The sequence below is a fragment of the Python bivittatus genome, unplaced genomic scaffold (genome assembly GCF_059951505.1).
Source record: "Python bivittatus isolate LINGU-HERP-01145 unplaced genomic scaffold, Pbiv_v1 ctg000980_np1212, whole genome shotgun sequence".
NCBI lineage: Eukaryota > Metazoa > Chordata > Lepidosauria > Squamata > Pythonidae > Python > Python bivittatus.
Genome location: NW_028277125.1, coordinates 2,793,137 through 2,817,147, shown reverse-complemented (window position 1 = coordinate 2,817,147; position 24,011 = coordinate 2,793,137). Strand labels below are relative to the sequence as shown.

The window sequence follows — 24,011 nt, the reverse complement described above, 5'->3', positions numbered from 1 at the left end:
CTTTTCTTTCTTAGTTTGTTTGGCTTTTTCTTTTCTTTTGGTTTCTACATATTTATTTATTTATTTATTTATTATTAAATTTGCACGCCGCCCATCTCCCCCAATGGGTGACCCTGGGCAGCATTGTTTCCTTTGAGTTTAAAGACTGTTTTGTTAATTGTGTGTGGTTTTGTTTAGTGTTTTGTCATTTTTTTTTCTTGTAATCGCTAATAAAATTTTTTTAAAAAACCAATCTGGAGCTGCTGCCTGGGTGACGCCGGACGTTTTCCCTGGTCCGTACGGCACCTGTGCCAGTTCCTGGTTCATTAACCCAGCAGACACCCATGTGCAGGTGCCCGGCCTCTCTGTCAGTGAACTCCAGCGCATGGCATCAGGAGGGGGGAGTGGGAGAGAACGGTTCGATAGGAATCGGTTAAAGGCAAAACTCTTCCCAGCAGCCCCAGGCGATAGGACTCTGACCCCGTTTTGCAAGAGAAAGCTGAGTCTTCCGGAGGATCGGATCTTTTCAGCAGCCGCTTCTCGTGAGATCAGGAGCTGGTGGAAAGCCTGGGAGAAGCCACCGAATGCAAGGAAGCATGGAAGAACCTTCTCTGGAGAATCTGTTGCCAAATTCAAGGTAGGTTACTGGCACGTTCCTTCTCTCTCAGGCCCATCCGAGAGCTGGTTTGGTGCTGTGGATAAAGGCTCCAGGAGATGATGAGTTCGAGTCCCACCTTAGGCATGAAGCCGGCGGGGTGACCTTGGGCCAGCCCCTTTCTCTCAGCCCCGGGAAGAAGCAGCAGGCGAGGGCAAGCTACTTCCAAAATCTTGCCAAGAAAACTGCGGGGAGTAGCCCAGGCAGGCATCAGCGGTCAGGTGACTCAAGGCACCAAAGAAGGTCCATCAAGCCAAGATTCGTTGGCTTCTCCTACAGAGTCTGACCTGATGGGCTCCAGGCTGTTGCTGTCAATGGGATGAGTGACCTCCTCTTCTCTTGGAGAGGTCCGGAAGTGAGCTGGTTCTGTTTCACTCAGTTGTAGATCCCAAATGTAGAATTAAAAAAAAAGTTTGTCAGAATTAGTGGTTCCACTTTGGTCCAAGAGGCGACCAAAGGCTCGATTCAATTTAAATTGGTATCTTTTTCAAAACTTTCTCCAAGATATTAAAAGAAGCGTGGGAGAAAGGAGAACCTGAGCTAAGTGGATGTTTGGTTACATACCTGTAGATCCTTAATGTTATTGCAATGTTTCTCAACCTTGGGAACTTTAAGAGGTGTGGAGTTCAACTCCTAGAATTCCCCAGCCAGCCATGCTGGCTGGGGAATTCTGGGAGTTGAAGTCCACATCTCTTAAAGTTCTCAAGGTTGAGAAACCCTGTGTTATTGTAATGACGGAAGCTATTCCTCAGGCTTATCATTAGTTAATGGGCTTCTTGATTAGCAAGCTAATTAAACTGATCAGTGCTTGTCCTGGGAACAATACAAGGAAGGGCCACCGGGAACACACAGAGTTTCTTCCTCTTGGCAGTGCAGCCATGTTCCAAGCTGCGTCTGGTGGAAGTCTTTTTCAGCGGTGTCCACGTGGCCAAGTTTGCCCTTGATGTGCTTTTCGACTGCCTGGAGGTCATTCAACTCTCAAAGGTTATGGAGCATCTCCCGAGTTGAAACTGTCAGTCACTGATTCCTGCATAGGCCTTGCTGGGACATTAAGGTCATTTCTGGAGCCAGGGGAATCTGTGTGAGGGTCAAAAAAGTCAAGATGGAGGCTGTGCCTGGGCATCACAAGCCACGTAAAAAAGGAAGGGGCTTAAACCCTCCCAGTTATGTTCTCCCTCTTGACTTTTCTGACCCCTCCTGTAGACAGCCTGTTCAAAGACGTTCTTCCAGATGTTCCCTCCTTCCAAAAACTTCTCTTTATTAACTATGCTTACTGACGCCGGGGTGTCTTCAGGTGGACTCGAAAAATTGACCTTCCCAATGTTTTTATTTGCTTTTTAAAAACTTTTCTTAGATCTGTCTTAAATGGATGCAAAATGCAAACGCTTTTGCACTCTCTGTCTATCTGTCTCTACCATGATAATATTTTGTGAATGTTTTTCCCCTGTTTGTGGCTATCATCTGTCTATCTGTCATCGTCCTATTTTGTGAGAGGTTTTCTTCCCTGGATAGCTTCATCTATTGATTATAAACTCTTCTGGGGTGTGGAACCCCATGATTTAGGGAGGAGAGGCTAGAGCTGTATTTATTCTAAATTATATGGCATCTGGCGCTTTTTAGTTTGGAGCAAAGGGAGGTTCAGGGAGCCGAGAGGTATGTAAAATCGTACGTGATATGGAAAAAGCGGGCAGCAGAAAAAACGGTGGTGTTGCCTTCTTTCTATCACGGTCACAATGTCAGAAGCAGAATCATCCATTAAATCAAGGTGGGGGGCACAGGGAAGAAAAAAGGAAATACCTTTTTTCTTAAACCACACTCAGAGTGTGGAATTCATGGCCTCCGATTTCGAGAATTTTAAAAAGGGACCGGAGGTGAAAAGTTTAAAGAGCAAATACTGAAGCAGTTGATGGAGGTGGTGGAAGCAAAATCGATTGGCAAGAATTTGCAAAGGTATGGAGCAGGATTGCGGACGGCGCTGCTTTAAATTAGATGTAGCTATATTTCCATTTCTTTTATCTCCTGCCCTTCATGCCTTTTGGTTCTCACGACTCACACTTTTTCCCAAGTGTTGTATAAAGCTCCTTAGCCTGAAGGGGCATTGTGTGATGGGGGTGTGAGAATGCATGTATGGAAAAAGGGACTGGACGTGTTTTTGGAGCCTGGAACTCCCAGCTTGGAGGAGCATTGAACTCACCAGCTTCAGAGGACCAGAGGACCAGCATCTCCCTACAGTTGAGAAGTTCCCTATGTGTCAGTCCTGCCAAGAAGACCAGGAAACCGACTCCACAAGAAGACTAGAATGATCCTTTATTGCAGTATTTCTCAACCTTGGCAGCTTTGAGCTGTGTGGACTTCAACTCCCACAATTCCCCAGCCAGCCATGCTGGCTGGGGAATTGTGGGAGTTGAAGTCCACACAGCTCAAAGCTGCCAAGGTTGAGAAACACTGCTTTGTTGAGATAGGCTTCTGGAATGGCTTCTGAATCTTCTCTTCAAGGCCATCTCCAAGGACTTCTGGGTGATCAGCGCCCTGGCCCTTTTTTAGAGGTGTTGTGACTTTGAATACTCAAGCCATGTTGACTTTTCTGACCCCATGCTGAGGGTCCTGCTTCTAGATGGTCACAGTGTGGGCTCTTGGCCTAATCCAGCCTCCGGTGCTTTCTGATGTTCTGAACTTTGAAGGCAGCTGATTCCTGGCAAATCATCTCCTCTCCTTCCCCCTTTCTAAAAATCATGAAGGCTTCTGACGGCAAAACCAGCCCCCTTTCTGAGGGGTCTGTGTCGTGGGTCTCCGTTCATGCAATGCCACTAAACAGGGCAGATACATTCACACAATATGCCAGGCTGGCGTATGAGAATGTGTGCATCTGTGATAGAAACCGTACTCAGCGTTCTTGTCGAGAGTGATGTCTTCCTTCCCAATGACATGCCTATGCAATTTTTTAAAGATGTGCTTTATAGCTTCCTTGTAACCCCCTTGCTTGTTTTGGTAATCTTTAAGCTTTAAATATAACTATATTATTTAGTGACTTCATTGTATCCTTGAAGATAAAAATAATTGTATGATTTGTGGTTTCCTTGGTCCTCTAGCAGAGATGGAAGAGACCAGCTGTGGTCCGTCTGGTAAGGGATCATGGCTTGGGCAACTGACAGGACATACAAGATCTATAAGCCCGTAGTGTTGTTCTTCTGATAGAATAAAGGGAAGGGGGTTGGGGTTAGGATAAGTTTAAGATAGATAATGAGTCGTAATTAATGTACAGCAGGAGGATAAACCTATTTTTGGTTGAAGTCACCGTGACCTGGTGAAACAGATGTTTGTAAGAAGTTAACCGGTTTCTTTGTTTAAACTGTCACTGTCCTGCAAAGAAAATGTATATAAGCTATGTAAAATCTGTAATCAGGACTCCCTCCATTAGCTGGGAGTCTCCAGTTTGTTTAGGGCTCTAAAATAAAGTGGATAGAAAAAGTCTGATTTTCGTCTTGGTGTTGTGTTCACCTCGCACCAAACCTGGTATTTAGGGTCAATTGGCTGGACCCAAACACTTCCACACTTCATTTGGACTCTTTTTTCCTTTCTTTTCCCTTCTTTCCGGCAGATTAGCCCCCGACTTGATCCGTCTGCTGATCTACAATTTCAGCGTCCCGGCTGCCTGTTTCTCCCAGCCGCCGACCGCAATGCAGCTGCTACGACGTAAGTGTGCGAGACACTATCGAGGCAGAGGCTGCGAAATGGGCCTTGTACTGGAGTCAGTGAAGGGCCTGTGGTTTTCTGCTGAGGTTTCCCACGATGAAATCTGAGCATTTGGATCTGCAGGTATCTTTCCAATAGTGTTAAGTCCAAAGGCTGGATCTTGACACGTTTGGAAGTCGTCACCATCAAGAAAGTTATCCTCCATAGCATGACACTCTTAGGGAAGAGCCATGTTAGTCTATAGCAGAGTTTCTCAACCTTGGCGGCTCAAAGATACGTGGACTTCAACTCCCAGAATTCCCCAGCGAGCATGGCTGGCTGGGGAATTCTGGGAGTTGAAGTCCACACATCTTCGAGCCGCCGAGGTTGAGAAACACTGGTCTATGGTGGCAAAAAATCAGAAGGAATCTGTTTGCACTTTTTCCAACCACTCATTTTATTCAAAGGCATACACTTGGGTGCACGTTCACGAAAGCTTCTGCCTTTGAATCAAATTTGCAGTCAGAAATGGTGCAAAGAGACTCCTCTGGATTTCCCCCCCCACCAAGCTTGGGATCCTAGAAACATCATGCTCCTACATACCACCCAAGAGCCACAAAATGCCTCCCCAAGCGAGTTCAAGATCCCGTGATTATATTTACAGAGGTTTCTCATCTGGCCAGCCCATACGGCAGCTTGCAAAAGTTAAATGTAAGCAGCAGTCCCGTGAGAACCGTAGAAGACACAGCCCAGCAATCAGATGTTGCAAAGGAGAGAGCTGCCTGTTTACTACGTGATCTTGAGAAAACCACGAAAATCTTTAACCTGCTAACCCAATGGCATAGGCATCTTCAAAAAAACAACAAGGAGGGTGCTAGGAGAACCCCTGGGGGTGGAAGAGGGCTAGTAAGAAAAAAGAATGACTTCTGATGCAGGCATAGACCCTTAGCTTCACCTCCTGCAAGTTCAGATAAGCTTGGAAGAGGGGATTCCTGGATAGCTTTAACCATGGTTGCATTTTCGTGGCTTAGCATGTTGTACAAACCTCGCCCATCTATTAAGTTTAGGTCTTGTGTAACCCAGAACAAGGTTACCCGATAATTCCAGAACCAGAAACCTGTTGGGTGAGTGACATCTTTTCACAAACCTGTAGTTGCTGAATCAACCCATTTTCTGCATTCATGCAGTGTCTGCGTTCACACAAAATAGGTAACCAAGTCAGATGAAGACCTAACTAATAATGCCTTTGCCCAACATGCGAAGCTTAATTAGGATTGACTTTGGTTAGTTTTTCCTAGCTTGCTATCAGGTGGAAATGCAGGGCAGGGCTGTTTTGCTCATTGTTGGGGAGTGAGGTGTTTGCGCAGCTAAACATTAAATACGTTGGCCGTTGCAGAGCAGAATTTTGTGGATCTTGCCATCATTGGCATGGCAACCTTTCTCACTCTGCTGTCCGTGATCATCTTTGTGGAAGACGCTGTGTACCTCTCCAAGAAGATCCGCTGTTTTGTCAAGATGAAAACCCTCATCTGGAGCAGTTCAGCACCCACAGTAAGCCTCCAGCACTGGTCCCAGGGTCTCCAGGTCATCCTGGAGTATCTCCAACCACCATTTTGTGGCCATGAAGTTGGGTGTGTCAGCCCCACCAGGTAGACCAGATCAGGAAACCAACTCCATGTGAAGACTAAAACTATTTCTGTTGAGATTGACCATAATATCCTCATCTTGCATGTCTGACCATATTTGTGTGGCTCCTCTTCCTCCTTATAGTTCAGTGAATTAGGGAGGTGTCTCTCTGAGCTGATTCTGAATGTTATCTGGGTTCCTGGACTTAAAAAATGCTTCAGCCCTTTGGCCTAGGCCAGTGTTTCTCAACCTTGGCAGCTTGAAGATGGGTGGACTTCAACTCCCAGGATTCCCCAGCCAGCATGGCTGGCTGGGGAATCCTGGGAGTTGAAGTCCACCCATCTTCAAGTTGCCAAGGTTGAGAAACACTGGCCTAGGCAATGGATCCTGCATATCTCCATCAAGGTCACCTTCCTTACTCTTCCATACAAGGATGAAAGTAGATGTATGAAATCTCCCTTAGCCTTGATGCATTGTTTGATATTATGGGCCCTTCTCCATTGCCAAGCTAAAACACTCTTCATCCTGCCTAAAGCTGGTACAAAACTCTCCCTGGCTGGGCTTTGCTGTCCCTGTTGCTCATCCCTCCTCTGCCTCTGTTCCCAGTCCCTGTATCCCCCTGCCTTTCCTCCAAGGTCAGCCTAACCGATTTTGCGCAGCTGAGGTAGCCCTAGGATGCTCTCAGAAGACGTGGGAAAATCTGCTTTGAACTCAGTACAGCCAAGGACGGTTCGAGCCCTTCTCGGTCCTGGGCAGGTTTTCAGGCCTTGATCATGCCAGCCTTAGGGTCATCCCTCGACCCCTCTGAAATCAAGAGATGGGTGAAATGTTCAGCCCCATTTCCTCGGGCAATGCCCCCACATTGCCAACTTGCCCCTGCAATAGGAAAGAGTCCATGATCCTGATACCTTCCCATTTAAACTGCTCTCATGCATGGTCCCTGGAGCCAACCCTTGAAGACTATCCAGCAGGTACAGCTAATCCAAAGCCGGTTGAACTGGTTTGCTGGGTCTTTGGAAACACCTCTTGCCTGTATTGAAAGCCTCCAGGGACTAGGCGACCTCGGTGGGTTATCAGAAAGCTAAGCAGCAGGAGTATTTGCAAGGTGAGGTCAAAAAGTCAAGATGGTGGCCACATCACTGTGACTGAAGCCCTGCCTGTTTTTTGTGTGCTTTGCCACCTTGAGTATTTTGACCACCCTGCTAAGAAGTGTTGGGTCTGGTTAGTATTTGGGTCAGAGACCAGCAGAAAATCCCAGAGGTGAGGCTCGACTGGGAAATTGGAAAAGGCTCCTTGGGAGAAAGAGGGTCACCCCCTCCTGTGCCATGGCAAAAAACCTGAGTGAGTCCTGGAGCTCACCAGGCATTGAGCTGAACTGGATGGAGTCATGATCAGTGCTGGCACTGAGTGTCAGCCTTCCAAGATAGATCAGACTAGGAAACCAATGTCGTTGTAGGTAAATACTACTTTATTGTAAAGCTAAAGTAATGGATTCTTGCAAGTCCAAATGTGCTCCCCCCCCATCTTTCCCTTTATCTTCATGAGAACTAGGGAGGGTCATATCTGAGATGTTTACTCATGCTACATTCTTGCTCCAGACTTTTTTATCCTTTTATCTGACTGTTGCCTTGCTAGTGGCTCTTCCTCCTGACTCTCAAGGCCATTCCTTCTTTCCTCTACCCTGAGGGATTTTTTTCCAATAGAGGAGCCATTTCCCTTACCATAAATCCATGCTTCTACCCACCCATCCCCCATCCATCCAGGCACCTACCCATCCATCTGTCCGTCTGTCCATCCGTCTGTCCATTCATCCTTGCAGGGCCTTACTCTGGCATGACATTCCTCACAAAGCTGGAGCTTTCCTAGCCCTAAAAGGGGAAGGCGGCAACTAAGTTAATTCCTTCCCACGAAATAGGCTTGGGGAGGAGAGCCGCAATAACATTGGCAATAAAAAAGGGGAATAGAACAAACTGTTGTAAAGTGATGACAGTGCGAGAAAAGGAAAACAACAGTCAGTTCGGAGGTTGTAAACTTAGACTGAAAAACAGGCTCAAACTTCAAATGCTTGTTGGTTTAGAAAAGCTGCTATATAAAAGGTTGTTTATTTAGGGTGAGCACTGTTGTCCTTAGCTGCCGATCTACGTATAGTAACAGTAATAATAGTAATAATAATATAAGGTTATTGAATTTTAATCCCATGTTAGCTGCCAGAATTGCTGTTGCAAGATAGGCAGCCCTATAAACAAATAAATAAATAAACAAACAAACAAACAAACAGATAAATAAGCAAGCAAGCAAGCTAAAAAAATGCATACGATAACTCCACAGATGTGTTGAGCAAAGCTCTCATTGTCGCTATGCAAGGAGCAGAATCCTAGTCCACATCTGGTGGGCACCCAGTTGGGGAGGCTGTTCATTTATTTGTTTTTGGGCCCGCTGAATGGAGGCAAGCCATCGACACAATAGCTTCACAAGCTGTGTCTGGGCCTGGATGCGTTCTGCATGGGGGCCTGTGCCCCCAGGCCCCGTGCCCCATTCTGTTCCGCCTTCTTTCCTTTCTCTGCTAGGTTGTCTCGGTCTTCTGCCTTCTTGGGCTCTGGGTGCCCCGGGCCATGACGCTGGTGGAGATGGCCGTTGGCTCGTGAGTAGCTCTCCAGGGTGATCCTCTGGAGCTGAGCGGAACTGACACTTGGGGCGGGGATGGGGCTGAGGCAGGACCTGTGGGCCCTTTCTGATGAATGGGGATGGAGAGATGGCTGAAGACCATTGAGATGAAGGATGGGGCAGTAGAGGCTCCCTCCTCTGGCACCCCCAAGATGATGGAGAGTTGGAGAGTTGTTGGAGAGCTGGAGCTCATCCCTGGGGTGAGCAAGCATCTTCCACCACACCCAAAGACATCAAGCTAGGGTTGAAGGGGTGGATCTACCCAGGTTACATGGAAGCAGAAACCCATCCTTCAACAAAAAGCAAAGCCAGAAGCTTGTTGTGATGTTCCTTGCTCCACTCTTTGCATGTTGCCTTGTCAACTCTCTCCGCCTAACGATAGGGCCGGCCTGGGCTGGCTTGGCTTCTCCCTATCTAGGTACTTCGCTGTCTGCTTTTACCTGATGATGCTGGTCATGGTAGAAGGCTTTGGGGGGAAGGAAGCCGTGATCAAGGCCTTGAAGGACACCCCCATGCTGATCAGGACGGGGCCTTGCTGCTGTTGCTGTCTCTGTTGCCCACCCATTATGATGACCAAGTGAGTGGAGGGGGCTGGAAAGACGAGGCAGCTGCGAAATTGGCTGCGGAAATCTGCACAGCCCCCAGAGGGCAGCAAAGGGCCACGGGTTTGAGGGCAACTAGTGGTCACCACAATTTCTGCAGGCCTGTCATGAAGGAAACCTTGTGGGGCTTCTTCGTGGGCTGGCAGCCCAAAGGTGTCACTGGCTGGCCACCCTGGGCAGCAAGATGGTGATCAGATGGGCCTCTGGTTGGTCCAGCGCAGCTCTGTAGGTTTCAGGGTAGGAGGGAAGAGTCAAGTTGATGGTGATGATGACGATGATGATGATCGCTGAACATCACAAGCAACAAAGTAGTGGAATTAAAATTTCACTGCCTGACCAAAAAGGGTTAAGAATAGCCAGAGACAAATGGGAGGAGAATACGCCGCTCCACACCACACACCCTGGTCTGTAAAGTAATCCCATGGGCTGCATTCACACAACATGTTAAGCTACAACAAACTAATCAAGGTTAATGTTAACCAAGCCGAGCATGCTGTAAGAATACAACTGCAAAGATTTTATATGACTAGCTAAGCATGTTGTGATAATAATAATAATAATAATAATAATAATAATAATAATAATAATAATAATAATAAAATAATAATAAATTAAACCTATATGCCATCCGACTCTCAATGATTCTGCAGGTACAATATGGCTGCCAAGCTTCTTTTTTTTGGCCCCCTGAGGGGTATCTGCAAGCGGGGGGGTGGGTCCAAAAAGTCAAGATCGCGGCTACAGTCATGCAATCAAAGCCACCATCTTTAAATTTTTGGGGCTCCCTCCCCATGGATATCCCCACCACCCCTGGTCATCCCAGATCAGACTATCCAGATTGGAAGGTGCCGTTTTCCAGGGTTTGGGTGTTTTTCCTTTTCTTCAAAGTAAGGCTCTGGTCAACTTAACACTCCACACCCCCCTCCAAAATAAAGAAAAGGGATCAAATAATCAAGTCATGTTACCCCCATGGGTGGTGAGCAGAAAAAAAACCAGCTTTGGATCGAAGATTGCCCATCTCTGATGAGCGGGACTGAGCGGAGGGCGCATTTGTGGAAACGGGGCTGGGGCTGGGGTTGTGCAAGGGGCAGGGGAAGAGGGGGCGCACTTTGCACGTGGCCCCCTTGACCGTGGAGCAGGGGGGAAGGGATGGCAGCCCCTCCTCGTCTCCCGTGCGGTGGCTGGAGGTTTCCTCAGAGGGACACAGACCTCCTTCCTTCCTCTCCCCGCAGGCGGAAACTTCGGCTAATGCTGCTGGGCACTTTCCAGTACGCCTTCCTGAAGGTCTCCTGCACGTTTCTAGGACTCGTTTTAAGCACCGAAGGCTTGTTCGACACGGCAGACGTAAGTGGCCGCTGGGCCCTCGGGCGTGTGACGGCGCCTGCGGGAAACGTCCTCCCTGCATCTTTTGGGAAGAATAGAAAAACAGAAGGCAGTAGGAGCCCTTTCCTTCCCATGGATGACTTGGAAAAGTTTAAAAGGGGAGGGGGCTGCCTTGTCCCCTCTCAGACTCCGATGCTTTGCCCATCTTTCGAGGGGCGCTTCAGATTGGATTCTAATTGAGTGAGGACCTTTGCAGCTTTGCAGGGCACAAAGGGAGCCCCCAGGGAGGGAGGGCTGAGTCCAGGAGAAGATGCATGTCAGGCCTAGCCCAAGGAACTCCAAGAGACCATGCAAAATCAGTCTAGCTATGTTTATTAGCTACAACCTCTAGCAAGAATCTTCCCAGACTAAAACCCCAGTTCCCAAAGTCCTCCAGCCACAACAGTGTGAATTCCTCAGGGAGGTGCCAGCCTCATCCTCTTGTTCCTCCCATGCTCCTGTGGTGAGCTAAGAAAATGCTTATCTCCCTGAGCCTGGCCTTCATAATTCCATTCCATCACAATGCAGCTGCTTTAAAGAGGTGCAGGCAGGGGCTACATGTGCCCCCCTTCACTTCAAAGCAAATTTGGGAACTGAATGCTCAGTCCTGCATGGTCCTTTTTTTTCCTAGGTGGATCTGATCCAGTCAGTTTCATAACTGATTCTAGTCAGTTTCTCAGGGCCCAGTGAAATCAGAGTTCCCAATTTGGGGTCTGGGTTAGGGGTGGGGTTAGCGGGGCATCTATGCAGGAGACCACTGGGAAAATGAATTAATCAAAAGCTAACATTAGTTAAAGCTGTGCAGGGTTTTGAGGTCCTTACTCAAAATATTACACAATTTCAGGCAGGAATGCCAACGTTTCATGAGATCTTTTTTCTTGTCGTAGTCTAAGAATTAATTTTATTACTTTTTGGTTAAGTGTGGGATTCTACCAACAGCATTTGACAGGGGCCACGGTGAAAGCAGGGTCGGAAAAGTAAAAAAAAAGTCAAGATGGTGACTGCAACTGTGCAGCTGAAGCCCCTCCCCACAAAAGCCACCATCTTGACTTTTTTGACTGTCCCTCTGCAGATGCTCCTGGCATCTGGAATAGGGACGTTTCTGTGGTGCCTGCAAGTTCTTTCTCACTCACCCCTGGCTTAGGCGGCAGTCCTCAAAACTTCTCAGGGTTAACAAAATATTGGGGAACTACGATGCAGAAAGTGTATTTTCCTCTTCTTATTATTTATTAAATTCATACAAATTCTATAAACAGCAGGAGTGTGTGTACGCAGGTGTATATATACAGAATATACACAGCGTTCCACATCTGAAGCTGATTGGACTCAATAGCCACGCTTCAAAAAATGAACGAACAAACTGGACTAAATGCTTTGGACCTTGTGTGACTGTAACCCCTTTCTGCTGGTCATTAGAACAGCCCAACATTTTTTAGGCTAAAAAAACACAACAGCAAGTAAGGAAAGGAAAAGGTGGTTTAAGGGAAAATACAATCTAGGGCAGTGTTTCTCAACCTTGGCAGCTTGAAGATGTGCGGACCTCAACTCCCAGAATTCCCCAGCCAGCCATGCTGGCTGGGGAATTCTGGGAGTTGAGGTCCGCACATCTTCAAGTTGCCAAGGTTGAGAAACACTGATCTAGGGCTAACATATCTGGGCTGTAAACCTCTGCCGAACCACTAGATGGCAGCAAATAGTTATTGTTGTCTATTTGTCGCCCCCTATTGGCCCTCTGTAAGCTTCTCTGCCATCATTGAAAAGGCCTGCCTCCTTGCCCGATTCCCCGTTAGAAAGAGAAACGGAAAGTCTCCACCCTAACTTACACAGGGATCGATGGGTTCCACGCTGAAAATAGCTCAGTTGCTAGAAGGCTTACAATCTCCTTCCCCATAAATCTCGTTAAAGACGACTCTGAGAATCATGCTTGGCAAGGACTCGCGTTCCATTTTGGGAGCTGCCAAACAGCGGAGAGATAAGGCTTCGTGGCTCTGAATTCCCAGGGATGCTGGGAGTGAAAGCCAGACCCACCTTGGGGGAGCCTACGCATGTGTCCCTCCACCAGCCCAGACCTTCTGCCCTGTGGACAATCCTTCTCTTGCCTCTAGATTTCAGCCACAAGCGTGGGCCTTTGGATCAACACCTTCCTTGGCGTATCCACCCTCTTTGCCCTCTGGGCGTTGGCCATCCTCTTCCGGCAAGCGAAATCTCACCTAGCAGAGCAGAACATGACAGCCAAATTTGTTTGTTTCCAGGTAATTCGTTTTAAACACCATTAAGTGTAAACGGGCAGATCTGACTTCGGTCTTGAGCTGGGGAGGGTGTGCGTGTTGCGAAATGTCAGAGATGCTCAAGGCCGCTTGGAGACATCTGGGGCTGCTTCAACATCTCTCTTGGATGATCTGCTTTCAGGTCCTTCTCATCCTTGTGGCGTTGCAGCCTTCCATCTTTACCATCCTGGCCAACGAGGGCCAAATCGCCTGCTCCCCACCGTTCTCCTCCAGGGCCCGGGGCCAGCGTAAGTTTCAGGGATCAAATCAGATTTCCCCAGCCTGATACCCTCTCAATAGGTTTCATTCTGATTCTCGTAATTCCCAGAATCCTCCAGTGCATGTTTCCCAGAATCATCTTGGGCAAGGATGTGGAATAGCTTTCCCCAACCTCTAGATCTGTTAGGATAAAATTTGCACGATGCCCAAGATCCTCTTGGGCAAGATTATGGAAAAATGGAGCATATCAGGAGAAATTTAGCAATTTGTTGGAACTAACCTTGGGAAATCTATAAATATTTGTGGCTATCACCTGCAGGGCTATATTCAGAAAATATGCTTGAACAGATCAGGGAAGGCGCTGTCATGGTATATGGGAATGACCTTGGGAGACGGGGAAGAGCCGCAGGCAGGGCAACTATCAGATAAGAGGCAGCTGAGCCTGCAGCAGGAATGCGGGAGGGGCAAGAGGCTTAGAAGGGACCCTCCCTAATTTCTTGGGCTGTAAAGGGGACAGGGTGTGTGTGTTACACACACTACTCCCAGGTTTGGCTTATGGTCGCTCACTCACACACTCACAGCCTGTCGAGGCATGCGGATCTTGTCAGCCCCCCTTGCTTTCTACCTGGGTTTTCCAGAGAGGTGCGGCTGGAGCAGACAGACACACAGCCCTGGTCAACAGCGGGGAAATAATTAGGGATACACACAAATCACTTCCAACCGAACACTGAGGCACAAGAGGTTCTTTTTCATACACGGAGACCCAGTGAATTTGAAGTAACGGCAAAACTTTACTGGTTGCAAGGTGCATTTGCTCTTTCTCATACACACACACACACACACACGCTCATCCACACTTACCCACGTCCTTCCCAACTAGGCTCCCAGGCACTAGCTAGAGGGACGGAAGCCGCCAAGTCTGGATCCAAAGATGACTCAGACAACTCAGACGACTCCGAGTGGGCGGGCTTTGGGACCCCTTTTATCCCCAAAAGTCCTTCATGGTTGATTTACAAGTTGATGGGATTGGGGTGAGGGTTTCCATGTGCTCAGGCCCAACTTCTTCTGTCTGGTTCAGATCCTTTGTTTTTCCTTTAATGACTTGCTTCCTTCTTATCTACCTCCAGGAAGGGATCTCATAGACAAGTTTCCTGGCTTTTGTTCTCTCTGCTTATAGGGGTGGAGGGCGGGGAGAGAAGAGATGTACTTTCAGACTTGCAAGAGTCTGTTAATGTAACCTTACAATAAAGTAGAATTAGCTCATCTGGCCGTGTTTCCTGTCTGGACTAACCCACAAGGCTGTCAGGCAGAAACCATGTTAAGCTTGCTTACTTTGGATCTTGGATGCTTTTCTGTGGCTCCAATATGAAAATGGTTTAATTCCTAACCAGGGGAAGGGTGCTGAGTGACTGCAACTGCAGTCTTCCTTCTTTTGCTCAGCGCTGGATGGGAGTCCCCCCTTTCTCTCCCCACAGGCCTGAGTCAGGCTGGGCTGAGGGAAAGCCAGGATGACCCAGACTTACTTGCTGAGGGTCGGGGAGGACCATGGGTCTGAACTCCAGCCTCCCCAGCTAAATAGTGGCCGGCAAACCCCAGCAGCCAGTCAAAGCCTTCAACCTGGGTGCCTTCCGGGTGTGTGGCGACTACAGTTCCCAGCCAGCACAGCCACTGGGCACTGTAGTCCCAAGACACCTCGAAGGCAGCATCGGGTGGGAGAAGGAGCAGAGGGGAGCTGGAGCCACCACCTGCTCTTGGGTGACTGGAGCCTAATCCTTCCTTCCGGATCTTTTGCTCGAAGAGATGCACGCCCAGCTGTTGATCCTGGAAACGTTTGTCCTGGCGGTGCTGGCCAGGATGTATTACCGGAAGCCGGACGACAAGGCGGGATGCTGCCTCCGCGGATCTCCAGAGCGCAAAGCAGAGACCAAGCAATGAGGGATGGCGCGGGAGCGAGCCCCTGGCACACGGAGGCCTGCCGGAGGCAGACGGACCCCACCGTACACTTTCCCACAAAGCGCTTCGCCCCGTGCTGGTGGAAGAGAAAAGCACGAATTGAGGCGGGCTGTGGGGGAGACCCCGACCCTCCGCATAATGACTTTTGGACTAGTGCTGCGGGCACTCCTGTTGTGAGAAGTGCACAAAGCCCACTGAATAAATCTTCCTGTTTTATTTTCAGGATTGACAAATGGCCTTCTGCGCTAAAATGAAATGCTCGGGCCAAGCGATGCAAACATTTGTGCTTTCTGAAAAGGAATGGAAATCAGTGATGAGGCTAACGTGCATGTTTTGTGCAAATATTGATTTTTAAAAATTCTGGTTTTGCTAGGTCAAGGGAGAAGCCGAGAGCTGCCCAGGGCAGCTGATTTCCATTCCTAACTCTGGACATTCTTGTTCCACCATCCTTCTGAGGACCGAGCCAGATATTCTGCATTCCTCCTGACCATAAAAACTAGAAAGGGGCATTTAAAAAAACAATAATAGATTCTTTCAAGGGTAGATCCTGCACCAACACAACACCTTGCAGAGCCAGTGCAAATGCATTTCTCCAGGACACGAGAGAGTAACAAAAACATGGCTTTTGCTGCCCCGTACCACCTTCTGAATTTCACTGAAACTGCATTCACACAACCTGCTTAAAACTGCTTACTGAACTCATTTTACTGGGTTTGCACAGGCATTGCGCCGTAAACCCAACAGCTGGATTTGCCCAGAACAGGCTAACAGAAACTAAGGTTGAAATGAACCACATTAACCACCTCTGCTTGGGAGACTTTAATAATTTCTGCTTCGTTTACGGAGCAGACAAGGGGACAGTTCAGATCAGCCTTCCACAACCCTCAGATGGGCGGGCAAACCCAGAGCTCTCAGCGACAGCCTTGCTGCCTGGGGAATTCTGGGGGTTGAAGTCCACACATCTGCAGCGCAGTTGTGTTCAAGGCGGCTGGCGTGGTGTAGGAATTGCTCCAATGCGGCCAGATCTCAAGTCAGGGTTCTTCATTGAGGGTAGGAATGGTGAGAGCACAGGCTTTTCTAGCCGAGGGTCTCTAGATGGGCTGGACGACTCCCAGCATTGCTAGCCAGCAAGGCCTTCTCAGGCCACCACCTTTGAACAGCACCAGTAGGGAGAGTTGTCCTCCAGTATGAAATGCAGTTGCATGGAAGATTCAGGTGAGTAACTCAGAGGGGCTGGTCCCAGGGGAATGAATTCGAGCAGGCAAGTTCAGGCAACTTCTAAAGCAGTGTTTCTCAACCTCGGCGACTTGAAGACGCGTGGACTTCAACTCCCAGAATCCCCCAGCCAGCATGGCTGGCTGGGGGATTCTGGGAGTTGAAGTCCACACGTCTTCAAGTCGCCGAGGTTGAGAAACACTGCCCTAAATAGAAATGTAGTGCCTTTGACTCCAAAGATGCTTGGAAACGTATTTTTGCCAGGCAGGTGCCATGTGTTTCTGCCACATTAGAAGTCAGAAAAAGGATTTACAAGATGGCTAAAAAATGAGAAATACTATATACTTCAGCATGATCTGGGTTACGGCCTTGCTTTCCCTGGCATCTGTGGGGGGTTTAATGTGGAGACAGAAAGAGACAAACGCTCTTCCAACGTCCCTGGCGAAGTGCACACGAAATGTTTAACCAGGTCAGGTAAAGACCTGCCAGATGCTTGCCCAGAACAGACTTACGTTGGTTACTCTTTTTGTAGGTTGCTTGGAATAAACCCAGCCTGTTTGGTAGTTTACGATTTAGCGCACTGGTTAGTGGGTTAACTTCACAGTCCGGTTAAACGTGTTGTGGGAATACCACCATTCTGGAGGTGGTCATTTGCAATCTGATTTGCAAATGCAGATGCAAGAGGTGCAAATTAGAGAATTCCAGCTGCTTACAAGATAATGCCATGATGCAGGTGACGTCACCTGCCTCCCTTGCTGCTTTCGCCCTGCAAAGTGAGTTCTCTCTCTTTCCTGGAAGAGTGGGAACTTCTTGGGTGAAGTCCCAGCTGTGAAGATGCTGGGGAAGGAAGCATTAGAAAGGATTTTGCTGCCTAAAAGGCAAGCACCACATCACGTCACGCCGCTTGCATTTGGGAGTGTTAATCTGGGTATCTTGCCTAGGAAACTGACCCATGAAGCATCTGCGCTCAAATGAGACTGATAGGCTGCAGGAAGGAAATACGTAGGAAGGGAACCCAGGAGCAGCCAAACTAGGGAAATGCCATTTGGGGACAGCAAGCTACAGAACAGTCAGTTAAACCCGAACATTTATTATATAGTTAAGAACAACAGCCAACAAGAAGTGAGTTCCTAACGAATGGGCGCTTTGCCAGGGCAAGAGAGCAGCTGTCTGCCAGATGCGGCTTTGCATCCTCCAGAGGAGCGGGGTGGCAGATGGCCAGACTCGCACTCCACATCCTGCAATCTGGGGCGAGGGAGGAAGATGCCCCCACCTCAGCTTAGATGTGCCCTACTGGGTTCCCTGGAGCACCACCCTTGTTCAGCAGTGTGGCAGAATCCGGGCTGATTCTTGACCGCAAGGGGTCCCTCCCTCCCTTCAGTGCTACTGCACAGACGTAAGTTGAGTCGAGATCTGAACAGGAGAGCACACCTCGGCGTGCGCATGACAGAGAAAGCATTCTGGAAAAGTCTGGGAACAAAGGCCAGCTGCCTGCAGAGACTTGTGGCCCTCTGCTACGGGGCGGGATACGAAAGGGTGAGATGCTACTTCAAACAGGGCTCCGAGCACACGGGGTGTCGCTGCCCAACAGCATCTTCCGAAAAGAAGCAAGCTTTGGGGGCCGAGAGCCAATGGGGTCAGTTTTCCATACTCAGTTGGGCGAGGGGGGCCAGTCGGTCCTGGTTGTGGCTTTCCAGGGCTATGGATATTCCACCCCAGGGGCTGACAGCAACAGTCCAAAACTCTCAGCTGAGCCAGGACAGAGAGTTCACCCCCTCCCCCCGTGCACCTGCAGCTGGTGGAAGCAGACTCGAGCCCCTTGCAGGACGTTGCAAAAGGAACCGAAAAGGCAGCGTTCACTTTGGGCCCGAAACAGGAAGAGCGGTGAGCATTAAACCCAACAGTAAGTCACTGGGGGAAACCTTGAAGCAACACTTTGCTTTGCATAATCCCTCAGCCTTTTCTCTTGAGGACTAGAAAGGCAGGAACTGGAGGGGCTGCAAGTTGGCCCCCCCTCCCCAGGCACACTGAGCAGCCTTTGGGTAATTCTGCAGCCTGCAGCTCCCCCGCAATGGCTTGCCTGCTTTAAGGGGCTCTGCTTCACGCACGCCCAAGGGACCGCGACACAAGGATGAAATGGGAAGCCAAAGGAAAGGGTGGGCAAGTGGGAGAGGTTCCCCCTGCCCTACCAGCCCCATCGCCTCCCATTCCTCAGGGCCTCCAGTTCGATGCTCTTGGCTACTGATACAATAAAACTTTTGGTTTAAAATAAGGGCCACCGTTCCCCTCTGTCCCATGAAAGGGAGGAAAAATAACCCATGAAAGGGGAAGAGGAGAAAAAGGAAAATGCTGCGGCGTGTCCCGCCTCCCCGAGGTCGGGGAGAGAAAGAGGCTCTGGTGGCCGCAGCGGGTCTCAGCTCTTGTGCTTGATCTTCTGGAGCATGGCAGAAGTCCCCGTTGCTTCGCACAGTGGCCCCCGACCTTCAGCCCTCTGCTCCTTCCGGGCAGGGGTCAGTCCTCCTCATCCTCGCTGATGTCGTAGCTGGCCGTCGACTTGCTCCGGGAGAGGTTGGCTGGAGACAGGGGGGGCGTCCTGGCGGTGAAAGGCCAGCGGAAGGAGGGCGAGGGCGAGCGGTCGTGTGTGGGGCTGCTGCTGGGGCTCTGCTTGGGGCTGATGGCCTGCAACATTCGCCCCTTCCCCTCTTTCAGCATGTGTTTCTGGACAGGGTGAGAGGAAGAAAGAGGAAGGGGCTCAGAACACAGATCAAGGCCCTGCCTTAAAAGGAAGCCAAATCTGAAACAACCGTTCCTCTCGCTCAGCCCGAGGAAGAAGGCGGTGGCAAACTGATTTGAAAAACGTTGCCAGGAAAATGGCAGGGACCTGCTCATGTGGTCGCCAGGAGTCAAGAGTGACACACATGCACACGCACACACACACACACACACAGAGAATCCAGGATAGCATGTGGCCAAAAATCAGGAGTCTCGCAGCACCTTTTCTGGCTAACAAATCTTACCCAAACACATGAGCTTTCGTGAGCTGATGGGATTCATTCAGGACTATTCCTGGTGTTCTAAGCACCAGAGATGTACAGCAGCCGGGTGTCAGGTCTGGCAGGGAGCAGGCTCCCCCAAATTGGACTCAACTTATGAAGACTTCACAATCACAACTGTGATTGTTGTTTTCATGGGGTGCTGCCTTCTGACGGGACGCTTTTCCACATCCCTGGGATTCCCTGATCGTCTTCTATCGAAGTCCTAACCAAACCTCCTGAACTTCTGGTCAAGGCCAGCCCTGCACTGCCCCTTGCTGAGAGTGGCAGCGGAATGGGCAAACGCTTAAGATGCTGGAGGCACTCAGACTCCCTTGCAGCTGGGACAGCATATCATCTACGTGAGCAAGGAAGTAAATACATACATACAGTAAATAAAGCTCTAGTGAGTTGCTATTAATCCAGGAAGAGGTTGTTTTTACCCACTCAGATCACTGGGTCCAGAATACAGCAGCTGCTCGGTCCCCAGGGGCTAGTTAGGAAGCGCAAGTTCCTTCTTAAAAAGGTGCCATGCGCTACCAGCCAGTTTCCACAGAGATACAGAAATCTATATCTGCATCTATCTCCCGGAACTGAATATGCAATTCCTTTTCTGGTGGCTTCAGGGATGTTTTGGCGGAACATTCTGTTCCCCGAACGCTTGGCTTTGTGCATTTTCTGTTTCAGGGCACATTCAAAGGGCCACAGGACTTATAAACAGGGGATCTGGAAGACCCCGGACCTTTCACACGGCCCCTGGGTGTGCCCAAAGGGAGCAGTGAATACAGCTGATTTAGTTGAGGGTCGGGGCGAAATCACGAGGCACAAGCCCCGAGGCCCGGTGGGAATGGGAGGCCTGGATTCCCACTATCCCCTTACCAATGCGCCTTCAGGCCCAAACATCTCCAAGAAGTTGCCGATGAACTCGCGAGATTTCTCTTCCCATTTCTGAATGAGATCGATGCTTTTCTCCTCCACCTTCTGGACAAACTCCTTGGATTTCTCTTCCACGTCCTTCACCCTCTTCTTCACCTTGTCCACCCTCTCTTGCAAGTGGTACTTCTTCTCCTGCAAAAGTCAGGTGACCAGAAAGGTTACGGGGGAGCATTGGCTGAACCGCCTGTTCTTCAGAGGAGGGCAAGGATTCCACCGCACAAAGGGGCCACTTTTTGATCTCAGTCATCAGAACTGAAGGGACAAAGGAAACATACTTATTTTGATGGTAACCTGGGCTCATCGCATGTGGATCTTCTGGAAATATGGGGTGGAGAAGGATAAGGTGGCAGCAGAGAAGAGAGACACACCAAGAGCTGAGTTTAACTGCTCAAAACTGTCCAGCAACCCTGTTTTTTTATATTCACAACCAATTGCATCCTACAGGTAGTCCTCGAGTTATGACCATTCCTTCAGCAACTGTTTGAAGTTACGGCGGTGCTGAACAAATGATACTTATGCCTGGTCCCCAAAGTTACACCCACTGCGGCACCCCAATGCCTATCTCCCTCCCAACTCTGTCCTTTGGGCCACCCTGCACAGCGGCACTCCTTGGCAGTGGTGCTGGGGCTCAAGTGGCAATGGCGGCCAGCCGAAACTGCTGAAGGCCCGGGCCTCTACTTCAGCCCCAGTGCTGCTGAGGTGGAGTGCTGCTGTGCAGGGTGGTCAAAAGGGTAGAGATGGGGAGGGCAAGATAGGTGGGTGGGGGCTGGGGCTGGGACGGACCAAGCCAGGAATGGCATGGATCGAGGTGGGTCCTTGCCTGACGACCAGTGGGATTCGGTTAACAATGGCAACGGGGACTGCTGGGATTGGCATCGCTAAGCAACGTGGTCATGTGATGTTTTGCCTAATGACTACATCGCTTAGTGATGGATATTCTGGTCCCAATTACTGTCATAACTCAAGGATTACCTGTATTCTCAAGACTCTTTCCAATATCAAGAGCTGTGAACGCAATGAGCCCAACTTTCTCTATCAAGCGTTTAGGTATCTTGAGAAACCCTTGCTTGTTTCCCTCTTTCCTTTTTTTTTTTTTTGAAAGGAGTCCTGAACCTCCCTCTTCCATTTGGTGCAAGACGGGACGTTCCTCCGAGCACACGCTCAACTCACATTGATGAAGCTGACGTTGAGTTCCTTGGCGGTGTAGCCCCGCTGCAGATTCCGCCGGGCGTATACGTCATAGTCCCGGACAATGCGGGTGATGATATCCGAGGTGGAAATGCCTTCGGTTCTCTGCGTCGGGGCAAACATTCCTATGGCAGCCAAAGGCAGTCACAGATTCACTACAGATGCAACACGGAAAGGCATGCTTCCCTTCCAGAAGATTTGCAGTGAACTTCATATGGAGGACTTCAAAAGAGAAATAAAGTGGGACCGAGGATGGTCTTTGCACTGGAGTTACTCCTTTCCACCTCGCAGCAGCAGAATTCTCTACCCAATCCATCCGCCCCACTTTGGAAAGCCATCTCGAGCCCCTCAATTCAGCAGGAGAGTTACAGGCTCCCACCCTTGAGTTCAACCCGGGAAAAGGCCGCTCCCAGAAGCTCGCAGGCCTCCAGAATCAGGCAGAGACCCGAAGAGCCTCATTAAGCCAACTCCCCCCCGGCCAGAGCTGCTAAACACGGAGAGGAAGAGTTTGGAGGAGCTTCTGCAGGCGCCGACTCACCAGCTTCTTTTATGTGTCTGTAGACGTCATCACTGCCAGCAGAGGAGTATGGGATGTCATCGTGGGCGACAAAGTCGATCTGGGGATGGGTCAACAAAGCTATTAGCGGGAGAGAAAGTGACACTTGGGGCAGGCAGTGTGGGTTAGGCCAAAAGGTTACCAGCATTATGGGTCTTGCTATCCCAGAACTGGGGACGGAAGGAAGGGAGGGAGGAGCGAGCGCAGGTCTCTCGATTCCTGCTGAGGCCTTCAGAAATCCCTAAATCAGTGTTTCTCAACCTTGGCCGCTTTAAGATGGGTGGACTTCAACTCCCAGAATTCCCCAGCCAGCATGGCTGGCTGGGGAATTTTGGAAGTTGAAGTCCACCCATCTTAAAGCGGCCAAGGTTGAGAAACACTACCCTAAATCTTTCCCCTTCAAGGAAGTGCGAGAACTGCTGTCCCAGAGAGCATCCTCCGTTACCCTGTGCTCAGCCAAGAACTCCGGGGTGAGTGTCCACGGGGCGTTCCTGACCACCTCGTCCACGTAGCGGCAGTGCTGCACAGCGTCGTAGCGTTCAGCCTCGTTCATCACCGTGAAGCCCTTGAAGTTGTGTGTCAGCTCGTCGCTGCAGACTGCAAGCCAGCAAAGGACCGGTTAGAAGCCCACTCAGTCCAAAGCTCTCTTCCCTTCATGTCGATCCCCTGCCCTTAGAGCACCCACTGAAGACCTCTGCAGAGCCTTTTCCTTCTTACTTCTTGACCTCTTTCACAAGAACTTTTGGCCCACTCGCCGTGACGACCAAACTGGGAGTTATGCCTGGCTCACATTTTAGATTTATATCCTGCCTTTCATTCAGGAGCTCATACATAGTGCTCTGCCCTCCCATTTTTCCCCACGGCAACAACCCTGCCAGGTAGGCTGGGCTGAGAGAGCGTGAGCTGCCAAAGTCACCCCAGGGAGGTTCTGCTGCTGAAGGGGAGGACTAGAACCTGGGTCTCCCTGCTCCTAAACCAACACGTTCACCACTACCTCACTGTAGCTGTCTCTTAACAGGGACACTGGAATAACCCTGAACTTGTAAGAGGGCACATTTTAGCACCCTCCTCTTTCTGCCCTAAATATTTCAGATGAGCTGCTGGTTAAAGCAAGTTCGCTTCGGTCCTGGCTGGGGAGCAGACGGCTTTCAGATCTTCTTTTGGAAATAATTAATTCTTACTGAAATAATTGCAACATCCCCTGCTCCAATTAAGCCTTTCTACCCAATATCTCCTTTTCGTGGGCCACAAGGCAGCCCTCTTGGTGAGGGGAAGATGTTCCTCCATCCCCCTGCCCCAACACGGTCCGAATTAAAGGGCTTCTTCTTACCTCCCACAATGAGGTATGTATTGGGGAACAGGTTTTTGGCCTGCATGAGAGCCCGGGCGTGTCCAGAGTGGAAAAGGTCAAAAATTCCATCGGCATACACCCTGACTGGCCTCTCCACTAAAAACAGAGAAACAAGGAAAGGTAAACCAAGCCAAGGAGTCCAGCCTCCGTGAAAGTCTGCTTGAAAGATTGATTACTCTACTGCATCTCTGTGGATGAGCTCAGCTCTTGCGGCAAACCACCTTCTTCCGCCTGATGCTCACTGAGGGTATGAGCGTATGCAGCCAGATTGTCCAAATTGGGAAGCTGCAGCCCTCCTATCTAGAGAGTGCCAGGTTGCCGAAAGCTCTTCCATGGTTCTTGTTTGTGAGCCCCCAGGGGGACCCTGCGAAGGTGGAACAGCAGAATCTCTTGTGCCAAACACACAAAGGACCTACAAAGCAGAATTCAGGGACTCCAACGTCCCAAAGAACCTTGCCAGCAATGAAAAATCGTAACTTGCAACTAAGGAAACTCCACCCATACCGCTCTCTGGCTACATTTGCACAGTACCTTTAACCAGATTCCTGAATGAATCCATTTGGGGGCTTCTCGCAAGACCCTCACCCAAAAGCAAACCAAACAGGCTGAATTCGTGCAAGACGCTATGCAGCTTGCATAATGAACCGTAGCATGTTGTATGCACGTAGTCTCTAGGTCTCTACCTAATCGGGTTAAAGGCGTTGTGTGCACCAAGCCAAGAAGTTTCTCTTTGC

The 24,011-nt window shown here is 49.6% G+C and overlaps 2 protein-coding genes across 4 annotated transcripts in view; one reads left to right on the top strand and one right to left on the bottom strand.

The window, feature by feature from the left end:
* Positions 1-482: 482 nt before the first annotated feature.
* On the top strand, positions 483-15,102 carry SLC51A (solute carrier family 51 member A). The gene is made up of 9 exons (XM_007440625.4): positions 483-616; positions 4,233-4,327; positions 5,703-5,857; positions 8,500-8,573; positions 9,015-9,173; positions 10,431-10,542; positions 12,666-12,812; positions 12,970-13,075; positions 14,845-15,102. Exons 1-9 carry the CDS (start codon positions 564-566, stop codon positions 14,979-14,981), a joined length of 1,038 nt encoding a protein of 345 aa, XP_007440687.2. The 5' UTR covers positions 483-563; the 3' UTR covers positions 14,982-15,102.
* A 2,181-nt stretch (positions 15,103-17,283) lies between these two features.
* The window catches only part of PCYT1A (phosphate cytidylyltransferase 1A, choline), a 28,103-nt gene continuing 21,375 nt past the window's right edge, over positions 17,284-24,011 (bottom strand). For all 3 annotated transcript variants that reach the window (XM_088132568.1, XM_088132567.1, XM_007440621.3), the window contains 6 exons: positions 23,257-23,373; positions 22,372-22,523; positions 21,909-21,987; positions 21,353-21,495; positions 20,126-20,314; positions 17,284-18,932 (listed from right to left, as the gene is read on the bottom strand). In XM_088132568.1, the coding sequence (XP_087988694.1) occupies positions 18,726-18,932; positions 20,126-20,314; positions 21,353-21,495; positions 21,909-21,987; positions 22,372-22,523; positions 23,257-23,373 (887 nt within the window). In that variant the 3' untranslated portion in view covers positions 17,284-18,725. The remainder of the gene's footprint in view (positions 18,933-20,125; positions 20,315-21,352; positions 21,496-21,908; positions 21,988-22,371; positions 22,524-23,256; positions 23,374-24,011) is intronic.

Bases quoted from the DNA above. Each gene is read 5' to 3' on its own strand.
- SLC51A (XM_007440625.4), top strand. From the start codon at position 564: ATGCAAGGAAGCATGGAAGAACCTTCTCTGGAGAATCTGTTGCCAAAT. The intron at 617-4,232 runs GTAGGTTACTGG...TCTTTCCGGCAG, and splicing joins AATCTGTTGCCAAATTCAAG to ATTAGCCCCCGACTTGATCC. The intron at 13,076-14,844 runs GTAAGTTTCAGG...TTTTGCTCGAAG, and splicing joins CTCCAGGGCCCGGGGCCAGC to AGATGCACGCCCAGCTGTTG.